Below are 11,597 nucleotides of genomic sequence, written 5' to 3'. Positions count from 1 at the left end.
TCCCAATAAGCAGCCCTTGTCTGTTTTCTAACTTGGTGACACATTGAGTATCATGTTGATAACAGAAGTCCCTAATGTGTGAACCGGTATAAAATTCAGGGCTACTGCAATTATGCAACAGAGGAGGGCCAAATTATGTGGCAGGGTTGAGTAAATAATGCAGTAAGAAAAGGCAATTTATGTGGCGTAATGTGCCCCATTTTGCTATAGTTTTGCCCCATTACTTTGTTACTTTTACACTGTTTAGGAATTGGTTAAACCTCTTTAGTACCAGTGCAACACCCCAATTTAGCAATAAATAACAGAAAAGTGACCAGTCAAACTTTCCAAAGCACCTTCTATTGCGCGGCAACATATGTTGCTGCATTTTTTGTAACTTTTGAACTGCTTAAACTAGAAACAAGTATTTATGGGATAAAATCTGCAGATTATGCAGCAGATGATGAATGATGTGGAAAATGCGGAAAATTTATAATTATGCTAAAAACGCAATGGCTGCAAAATCCCATAATTCCAGTGGCCCTGCTTATAATATTTGGACATATGAGCAGTAACCTAGAAAATAATTTCCAGGGTCATAAAACCCCTGCAAAAAATCATTTCCAGGGGCATAAAATGCTACCAGAAAAATAATTTCCAGGGGCATAAAATAAAATACTACCAGATTTGTTGTTTATTGTATTGTAATAGAAACCATCCAAGTGGTGTGCTACTTACTGAAACACAGTGGCAGCCTCCACAAATCTTAACGAGGGGTAGGGGTGAGTCGAAAACAGTGGAAACAATACAATTTTAAAAAAAGACTTAACTGTACTGCCCCGCCAGCCGCCTCGCTCCTCTTCTCTCCTGATGGTGATGGTGTCCCAGCAGTTCCTGGGACACAAGCACAGGCTCCTCACGCAATTCTGGCGCTGCCCTCAGGCTACACCTAGCATGAGAGCAGTGTCAGGATTGGTCTGAGCAGCTTAGTCTGCAGTTCAGACAGTGCACGGGATTCTGTGCTGTTTCTCCAACCCTGCTGGACAACACAGGTTGAAGAAATCTAAGGGCCAGCCTAAGACGACCGGCCAAACTGGCATGCACACTTAAATGCTTTCCATCCACTCCTCCTCCCTCCCATGGCCCAGCCCCTCCCCTCCCTGCAAATCCTGGCTTAAAAATAAAACGATGATAAAATATTGTTTTATATTTCAGCTGCTGGGTTGTAGCCAGTGGGGCGACACTCCTTTGCCATTGCGGAGGAGCTGCCCCTGCTGTACATTTTGATGAGTTGGTAACCTGCAGTCCTTTAAGTGGGTATTTCCCCAGGGTCCTCCAACTTCCAAGAGCCATTCTGGGAAAGTAAACTTTCTCAATATCTATCTATTTCATATCTCAACTTCCCTCCTGTCTGCCTACACCTCTACCGTTGGGCGTGTATTTGTAATCCAGTGTACTTTTACAGATTTTAGGAGCTCCAGGTAGACACATTTCCTCTGTTTTGTTTGAACGATGTTTCTGAAAGTTTGTTTGGGATCATGCAGGGTTCAACTGGCGAAAAACTGCGGAATAACATTCAAATTAGTTACAATCAGTGGACCCCAAAATATGATTTGCCGGGGTCACAAAAGCCCTTACGAGGACATAATTGTGTGATTGTTGACGCCTTTATAATGAAGCATGTCCGCATGGTTTGGGCCCGTAGGGCGTTCATGCAGAAAGTTTTAACTCGACTCCCCATAGAAACCATTCTATTTTGTTAGAAATCTGGACCCAGCCATATCAGTGCTTAACAAATGTGATTGCCCCTTCCACAAATCTGCAGGAATGAAAAAGGCCCAAAATTCAATTCAACAAGTTGTCATCGCCGTTCTAGTGCCTCGCCAAGCTGCCCTTCACATTACATATAACCCCTGTACTTCCCGAACTGTCCGAAAGTACTGTCAGTAAACCCTTACTGCTGGGACAGAGGACAAAATATGAAGAGGGAGGCAAATGTAAAAGTGCTGCGGGCGAGAGACGTAACAGAAGGAGGGGAGAACACATCGGTGATAGGCTGAGGGAAGGAAGTGAAAAGGAGGAGGGAGAGAGAAGAGCAGGGCAAGCACAAACAAGGGTGTGTGTGGAACGGAAGCGTGGGAACTGCAAAGAAGGAATAGAGACAGAGGAGAGAGAAGGAACATTGTCTAACAAAAGAGCGCTATCCAGGGGGCAGAAACATGAGGTGATAACGACCTAAGGGGGGAGCAGAAACATCAAGTGAGGACACGAGGGAGGAGCTGAACTTAAGATCACACCTCCAAGCAAAAACCCAGACGACAGAGCGCCTGAAAGCTGCAGAACGCCAGTCCAGGCGAGAAGGTGACAGTGTGAAAAGAGTGGAGGGAGTGGGGCGTCACTGGTGGTATTATTAAAAGGAGTGCGGTATTATAGAGGAACAGAGATCATCTAGTCGTTTGGCATTATAAAGGAAAGCCACCATGCAGCCACCCGAAGTGCCCTGGTCTCTATTCACCGCTTTCTCGGACCGTCTCACCCTTCTCGGTCTATCCATCACCGTGTTTGTTCTGGTCTTTGACTTCATGAAGCGCCGGAAGAAATGGAGCAGCTACCCACCGGGACCCACCTCGCTGCCCTTCATCGGAAACTTGAGCCATGTGGATTTCAACGACCCTCTGGTTTCATTTGCAAAGGTAAGTCTGATCAAACACTGGGGATTCGCCTGCTGCTGGGCAGAAGTGGTAAGGTGCTACAGTGCGTGTTCTAAAGTGCCCACTAGAGACAGTCCCCTGGGCCGTGGGTGCACACGGTGAAGTGGACACATGAGGCAGATAAGGGTGGATTGGCCATCCGAGGCACTTCGAGTGACACAGACACCTGAGGACTCTTCATGTGGGGCCTGACAGGCACCTGCGAAGTGTGCTTAAGGAGAGCAGACACCTGCGATCAGTTCACGAGGAGAGCAGACATCTGAAGCATATGTGACAGTGGTGGCAAGACACCACCAGAATGAGACCTAGAGGGGAGAAAAGGACTCGAGGCATGTGTGGTTGGTTGGTGTTGGCAGACATCTGAGGGATGTGTGCATGAGGTGGGATACCCGAAGAAAGTGTGCACGAAGGAAGAAAGACACCCGAGGCATATGCGCATGAGATGGACGGACATCAGATGCATATATGCTGGAGGCAGACACCTGGACCAGTTTCACATAGAAAGAGGAAGGCATGTGAGACACTTGATAATGAAGTGAGCAGGCACCTGAATCATTGCATATAGTGGAATAAAGACACAAGAACTATGTGCGCAGGAGGTGGTCAGACAGCCTTAGCATGAGGTAATGAATAGAGAAACACTCCCGAGATGTATGGATGAGGTGAATAGGCGCCTGACGCATGTGCACACGAGGAAAGGAAGACATCTGAAGCATATGCGCAAGAGATGGCCACACACCAGTGCTTAATTTGTGCTTGTTGTTTCCGGTGGTGAGCACCGGCACTTATTTTTCAGGGCCGGGGCTTATACTTCTGCCTCAAGCATTTGCTGAGAGCAAAAGACACATTTGGGCCAGTACAGTGACGCCCTATCGAATTATGTCACAGGAGGTGTTGTCACAACCCTATCATATCACTCATGTCCCTTGCTTTAAAGATAATGGCCTATTTTATATAGTGTAGGAATGTAAATATATGTTTTCAATGTATCTATTGTATTTTAATCCACGCATACATGTGCATCTACTTGCTGTCTATGAATCCAAAGCGTTGAATGTTTTTAGCAATAAATCTGTGTACATTTAAATCGTAAACAAAGCAGTTATACATATTTAATTATTTGCATATACAACATACTGTACTAGTTGTGCAATTACATGTATATCACGAAAAGTAGATCTACTTTAGGAAGCTGTGCACTCAAAATTATTTACATATGAATGTGTGATTATGTGTGTGCTTTATCGGCGTCCTGAGGCGCCTGACTGCAAATGCACTTCATGAAGCAATAATGGGATTCGCACATAGATATTTAAAGATAACATTTGACATTAAAGTTTCACTTTTTGTAAATGAGGTGTGTTATCCACTTGATAATGAGGTAGTTGAGCTTAAGAATCGTTCAAAGTGGCATTTTTAAACAAACGTGGTATTTTGTTATTGCATTTAAAAACTGCTGTTTTCATCTAGTGGTGCTGGACCATAGTTTTCAATAGTGCAGCAGGTGCATTGTTGGGGTGGTCAAGGGATCACTGCATTTCTGATTTGGCTATTTTTTACTATCAACCTAGGGACAGGAAGCCCATTTACGTTGCTAGAATGATACCCACAGAACACTTGCTACGCCACTGAAGTAAATAAAATGTGGTCCGAGTACATATATCTAGGCTTGTACTCTGCAATACAGAGTACGAAAACATCTTGGTACACTAACATCGTGGTAAAATACTGAAAGGTAAGTGCACATAGGGAAGTATAGATTTACTACTCATAACTTCACATATATACACCTTAAAGATATATGTATTGTCAAGGGACAAATATGTGGACAGTGCTTAATTTGTAAAAGAATGAGTGCCGGTGCCCAGGTTTCTGCTCAGAAGACCATGACTGGTTCAAATAAATCAGGGGTCTCTAAACTTTTCTACAATGAGAGCTACTTCTGATCACTGAAAATCATCACAAACTACTGAAGGCCCAGTCACTCGCAAGGTGTTACCAGGCACCACCATGTCCATCTTCAATGACTTTAAGCCCAATACTCATAGAATCAGATACTATGGTCTGAACAAAGTACTTTGACTAGGGGCGCTATGAAGGGCTGCCATGTTTGTCAGTAAGAGCATGTCTTTGCAGATGTATTAACGTGTGCATATGAATGGGATATATGTGAATGGGTTAATGAGATCCGGTGTTGTATGTACTTGTGGCATAGGACATACCTTTCCCCATATGTGTCACCATTACATGTATAACACAAACATACAATAATTTTTTAGATGAGAGAAATTTAAAGAGCAGAACAATGTTCAGCAAAAATGTTCATAATATGGAACATTTTTCTGAATTTTAAATTTCTCCCACTTAAAAAATGGCTGTTTTCTTCAGTTATTAAATAAGGCATAGGGCCTGCCAGCCACTGGTAGCAAGGTCCTGCTGTGTGTAAATGGGACACTTTGAAATGGAACAGAATAAAATGAAGAGTTAAATTAATAATTGAGTTAACTCTTCCTTTTAATTTTCTCCCATTCCCATTCAGAAGCATTTGGAGGCATTATTTTGTTCTCACCCCCAATCTGAGTTGAAATGGACTTTTATTTAAGAGTTAAATATCTCAGTGCTTCAGTTCTTCACCTTTGTGCCTGACCCTGAATCATAAATCTGTTTCCAGTATTGCTCATTATCAGGCCCTGTTATCTGCAGACTGATAATAACAATGTTAAATTAACACACATTCTTCTCTTAACCTTAAAAGGAAAATGTGACGCTGTGCTTATTTAACAAGCATTGGTAAATGCATTAGGTTTCACCTATGAAATTATTTATATATTTATATGTATATTAAGTTTTAGCTTGATGGGCAGTTGTGCAATATAATTTAAAGGAACTTCGTAAAAGTGTTATGACTTGTGTACTGAGAAAGGCAAATAATCAAAGGTAACATTGTGTGCCTTTCTATGCAGGGAAGAACACTAGTTATCAATGGTGCAGTATGAGCTGTTTTACCGGGGCCCATGAACATAAGGCACTTACTATACCCCTTTAGTGGACAATGAAAGGAGAGAGTAGGCTAACAGCATTTCCTTGCTTCGCAAAGTAAATAGTATCACACGTCATCTCAACATAACAACATACTTTCCTCTCAGATGTTCAAAAAGTAAATTGTTGTTTGTTTCTAGCAGAGCAAATTAAATAGAAAACGACAAATTACATTTCCCTAGTACAGCAGCAAGCTCGGTAATTTTGTATACTGTCACGAGATGGGTTTACATGATTTTGTCTTGCCTATTAGTTCACTAGTGGTTCAGGTTTAGAAATTATCACTTTTAAAAAGCACTTCTCAGTGCAGTGCTGTAATGTGACTTATTAATGCCAAAGCCTACACATGTTAAACAAATACAGTTTTTTGAATTTTGGAGAGCCATAATAATATTTTAAATTATGTTTGCTTTATGATTTACACAAAAAAAGATTTGAGGACTCCGCTTGTGCAGGGCTCTAAGAGCCAAGGCAGAGTCTTGGCTTCAATTCATTTATTGGCTCAACCATATATCTACTTTCAAATGAGTTGTTTGCAGGTGTTTATTGCAGGTCAGGATTGAGAGTTTAGGCTGCAGACAATGCACGGTTATCACAGTGCTTGCCAGTGGGTGAAAAGGCTGTTGGACTATATTGTCATCTGTTGTCATTGTCTTGGCCTCTCAGTCCAGCACACAGAGCAGTTATAACACGAGCAGGCAGCATTTTTAGTTCTGCTAGAATGAGAAGCAATTAAGACCATGTTATTGAAAAATCGTCGTTTATCTAGTACATACGTTCTATGTCCAGAAATAGGTTGCCTAATTAAATTGGAAATTTGCTTTCTAGACATAAGGCATAGGTCCAGGATAAATGAATACATTTCAGAAACACGTATGTTCTGTGTCTAGAAAGCAACTTGCCTAATTTAATTTAATTAGGTGATTTGATTTGTAGACACAAAACGCACATCTGGGATAAATTACTTTAAGAAGCATTCTCAGCGAGCCAGAATTTAGAATGCTTATGCTGCTAAAGGCACAGCAAGGGCCTAATTTGTTGCCTGCGGTGCGTTTTGCTCTACGTCTCTTTCTCTCTAATAGAGAGATAGAGCAAATAGTGACAAAAGGAGAAAGGAGCAACCGGGACAGAGAGAAAAGAAACAGGAGAAGGGAGAGAGGAAGGGAGGAAAAGAGGGGAAAGGGAGGGAAAAAGGAACAATACAATGAGGCGTGAGCCCTACCAGGAAGAGAAGTCAAGACTACTTACCTCTACAGTCTTGTTGTCCGGTTGGTTTTGCGCTGCACTGGACATATTACACACCAACAGTCTGCTGCTCTTCTTCTTCACAATTAAATTCCCTATCTGCTTTTCTAAACAGATACATGAAGTGCAAAAGCATGCACAAAGTGTGTCTGTTTATAGCACACGCCGAATCCTCACAGAGCCATGATTTCAGTCTCACGACTATGAGGTCTACCCCTCTTCCAAAGGCTGTAACCCCTCCCTTTCTTAATTCGTCACACTGTGACGACTTGGGAAAGGGAAGAGTGGTGAGAGGCTTCTGTAAGTAACTGACAAGCAGCCCCGGGAGTACAGGGCTGATAATGCACACGCCCTGGGTTGCTTCAGAATGTGACGTTTGTAGCGTCATTAGTGGGTGGTCTCTGGAGACCCCTAAGTATTCCACACCAGGGCTGGCAGCATGTCAGCCTATATGCTATTTAACATTCACTGCTGCCGCAATAGAACTGGCACATGCGCACTTCCGCATGTGCTTCATTAAAACTGCCTGACGTCCGTTTTGGAGGACCGACTGGCAGGCTAAGGCAGTGGATGCACATAATATACTTTAAATTGGATGATAATTGCTTTCTGCAATTGCCATTCATAACCCATGTAATTAGAAGGGCCGGGGCCCTCCGCCCAGACTCAGAAACAGCTGCTGCCATTATCTATCTCCAGCTGAAATCAAGCCATAAGACAACGTTTATGGACTGTATGGCAGCGCTGCCATGTTAACCTGCATACGGCTAAAGGTTTTTACCAGTGCGCCCTCGACATTATCATGCAAATGCTTAATTGTCAGAGCAGCCTGCATGAGTTGCAGAATGTTATGTCTATCCAAAATAAGGTGGGACGATGGTCAGTGCAAGAAATAAGCAGAAGACTCACTGTTAAACTCACCATACCACACGTTATCAAGGGCTGCCCTTGTAAGATACGGGCAAGCCCTCTAGCACGTATGCGACTGCACGTTTCCACAGGCCAAGTACAAGACCACATATACTAAAAGCTTGTGTTTCTGTGAGGTGGCGAGGATCACATTGGGCCATCATTTGGCATCTACCGCCCTTCGTTTCCCTGATCCCAGGCAGGCGCCATGGATCAGGCAGAACTGCCAGAGTTCCATATTTGGTGAGGGAAGAGAGAGGAGAGTCATGGAGTCAGGAGGAAACAGTTACGTTGGAGGGAGGGGTAAGGAGAGGAAGGAAAGAGAGAGACCCTCGCTGACACAAATGAAAAGCAAGGAAAGGATGTTTGCAGGATGTAAGCCACTTTTAACATTTATATAAAATACAATAAATTGCACAAGCACAGCGCTGTGCAGCCAAAACCTTAAAACATAGTTCCACAATAGCAGATGGACATAGGTACTTGGTCAACGGAACACTGATAAGAGCAAACACACTTAGAACAAGCATTGGTAAATACAAGAAAATAGTGCTACAGCCAATAGAAATGGAGGAAAAGTAAGTGGCAAGCACAGGAACCAATGAAAGCAAGGGGCGGGATGTAAGCTCCTTTTCAGATTCATATTAAACACGATAGATTTCACAAGCACAGCGCAAGCACTGTGCAGGCGAAACCTAAAAATGAACTCAAGGCTCCCAGATACTTTGAAAATGTCAGTGAGCTACAAGTAGCTCACAATTGAATGGTTGGAGACCTCTAAATTAAATGTTGGTGTGTCACATACCAAGGCTGCATAGTCTTTATTCCACCTTGTGCCCCTTTAGCCCACTGCCAGACACTCCCTGCTGCTTCATCTCACTCTTGCAGGTTACTGCTTTCTCCTTTTATGATGGGTTTTCGTCTTTCTCTTCCTCTGTCTTTTTATGTTGTTTGTTTTTCTCTGTCTTCCTCTTGGTAGATGTCTGATGCAGAAAAATAAGTGCAGGTCCCCAAAAATGAGTGCCCGTGGGCCCCACCGGCAACAACTGGCTCAAATTAAGCACAGTATGTGGAGTTAGGTATCAAAAATCTATACAGCCTTATCTTTTGTTATTTTGTCCCTCGATATTCTGTCTACAATATTAGTGTCCCTTAATATTCTGTAGTCAACATTCAAGATCCCCCAATTTATAAGGAGTTAATAGTTCAATGTTGATGTGTTCACTTCCTGAAGGTGTTAGTGATAAGTCACATGTATTTGAGATGATACACCATCAGCTGAAGTATTATTACATATGGGCCCTCATTAGGAGTGAGTGGTCTGTAGCAATCCCTGTTATATTTCTGTCCTGGATTCATTGTTACCAGTGTCCTGGTTATGTCAGGGGCGGTGAGGGAGAAAAAAAGGATTATGGATATTTGGGAAATATCATGCAGAAATTATTTATGGTGCAAATTTCCATATGTTTTTCAGAATATTCTCCCTGGACATTTGGCCTGCTTTGGCCAGATTACATTTCTGGGTGAAATACCATAGTGTTCCTGGTGAACTCTTTAATTCAGATGGGCTTGGTAACTGTTGTTACCAGGCATATCAAAATCAATTGACAACTTGTAACGAGGGTCTAAGTAGGATAGAGGAAGATGTAAAAGAAACAAACGTGATTAAATTAAGCTATTTATATAAGAAGACAAAGTGACAAAAAATAAAATAACTTTTGATTGATGAGGTTGTATGGCCTCAAACGAATCAATGTAACTTAAAAATAAAATTATTGTATACCTCCTTTTCAAATGAAATCATATGTAGCTTACATTCACACATTATCTCATGTATACTTGCCTTGATTCCTAATAAAGGGAGAACCCCTTATTTCAGGACACTGGTGTGCCAGGAGGCATTCATTCAGCTGGTCCAGCTGGATTCCACCTGCTAGTATATAGGGCACCTATCACCAATAGGCCCATGCTACAAGCAGCACCAGACAGAGAACTAAAATCATTTCTGGCAAACATGTTCAAACCATATCCACTTCTTTCCTCCCTTTTCAGTATGTTTCTAACCACCCATCCTCTGTCTCTCTCTTTCTCAGTTTGCTTTGTTCACTTTATTTCCGACCTGTTTCTATCCTATGAGTCTTTCCTTCAGCTCTTCTTCCTTCGCCCATATCTCTGTTCCCTCCTCTGCCTCCCTCTCTCTCTCTCTCTCTCTCTCTCTCTCACTCTCTCTGCTGCAGTAAAACTCTGGGGAAACGGCGAGAGTGACAGAAGTGCCCGGGACCTACTAAAACCAGGCTCTAATGTCCTCAGTTCCGATAAATGGTCAGTCAGAGTCTGGCAACCAGCTGTTAGGCTGGCAGATGTCCCTGCCTCCTGCATCCTGGCTCTGAAACCAAATACATTTGATGCAGGAGGCATCTGTATCCGTGTTTAATGTGTGCTGATGGTTGTAGGTGGTGGGCACTGGCAATAAGATTTGGGGACTGGGACATATTTTTCATCATCAAGAGAGAGAAAGGCAGATAGGATGGAAGAAAAAAGAGAGAGGAAAACAGTGACAAAGGAAGAACGCAGGGATGAAAAAACCTGCAAGAGAGAGTTAAAGAGACCGGAAGTGCAGGGTGCTGGGATACAGAGACAATGAGGCCAGTTGTGAAATAAAGTGGCATACACATTGAGGTCCGTATCCAGCAGTACTTCTCAAGCTGGGACCGGAATCCAGGTGAGGTCCAATGAATAGTCCAGTCTCGGTGCCCCTATAGTGTACAGACACCACTTCACAGCATGGGTGCGGGCACACATTCACTGCACACTTAATTTTGCACTCTGTCTAGAGAGCTACAGAAGGTATAAGAATGCCTCCCTTCACGGATTAAACTTCTTTTGCCTGAGTTGTATCCTGGGTGGGAGTGGGTTCTGCTTACACAGAGCCCAATGCCCTACCCATTGGGAGAAACTGGAATATACCTTGCAAGTCAATTAAGAAGTGGCCAGTAGGGAGCCACTGTTAGGGTTCTGGGCAGTGGGTGGATTCTACATGCTCTGCTGCTGAGGCGACTGTTGGACCCTCTCCCAGGTATGCTACATCTACTTCAGGGGCATGATCAGAGGCTGAGCGAGACATGGAAGAACCGCGTCTGGAAGGTGGAACAAGAGGAATGAGCAAAATGAGCATTTTGGGGTCAATTGAGAGGAGCCGCGAGGTCGATCGTAGGTGGCGCAACTTAACCTACCTTTTTCCAACACACAAGGAGAGAGCCGATAGGAGCTGAGAAGAGCCCCAATGTTGATAGCAGGTGGCGCTGGAGTTAAATCTGCCTCCTACAACTGAAAGAAAGAGCGAAGCCGAGAGGAGCCGCGAGATCGCTGGTAGTTAAATCTGCCTTTTTCTATAAACTGTCCTATAATTTATCATTGAACTGTCGGCGGTGCGCTACTTGGCGTGTTTGGCGACGGACTGTTATTGCACTGGATGCACCATCTTACTGAGTAGCTGGGCCAAGTAAGTAACTTTGCAGGGTGTCCTCCACTTAATTTTTCTGTGTGTGACAGCGAATATAGGCAGCATGTGTGGCGAACAGACTGTCCTCAGGAGTAAATTTAAAGTTGTTATGGACTTTGTTCCTGTTTTTGCTTTGTCTGGCCATCGATCCATGTGAGCTACAACATATTTGGAACATTGAGCTCGTTTTTTTATATCTGTCATTGCAGGGA

The 11,597-nt window shown here is 43.3% G+C and overlaps 1 protein-coding gene across 5 annotated transcripts in view; it reads left to right on the top strand.

The window, feature by feature from the left end:
- Window positions 1-2,067: 2,067 nt before the first annotated feature.
- The window catches only part of LOC138292736 (cytochrome P450 2D15-like), a 184,619-nt gene continuing 175,089 nt past the window's right edge, over window positions 2,068-11,597 (top strand). For all 5 annotated transcript variants that reach the window (XM_069231473.1, XM_069231476.1, XM_069231474.1 and 2 more), the window contains exon 1: window positions 2,068-2,672. In XM_069231473.1, the coding sequence (XP_069087574.1) occupies window positions 2,460-2,672 (213 nt within the window). In that variant the 5' untranslated portion in view covers window positions 2,068-2,459. The remainder of the gene's footprint in view (window positions 2,673-11,597) is intronic.

The sequence above is a fragment of the Pleurodeles waltl genome, chromosome 4_2, assembly GCF_031143425.1.
Source record: "Pleurodeles waltl isolate 20211129_DDA chromosome 4_2, aPleWal1.hap1.20221129, whole genome shotgun sequence".
NCBI classification, from domain to species: Eukaryota; Metazoa; Chordata; class Amphibia; order Caudata; family Salamandridae; genus Pleurodeles; species Pleurodeles waltl.
The sequence above is the reverse complement of the archived record's forward strand: the minus strand, read 5'-3'. Positions and strand labels throughout refer to the sequence as shown.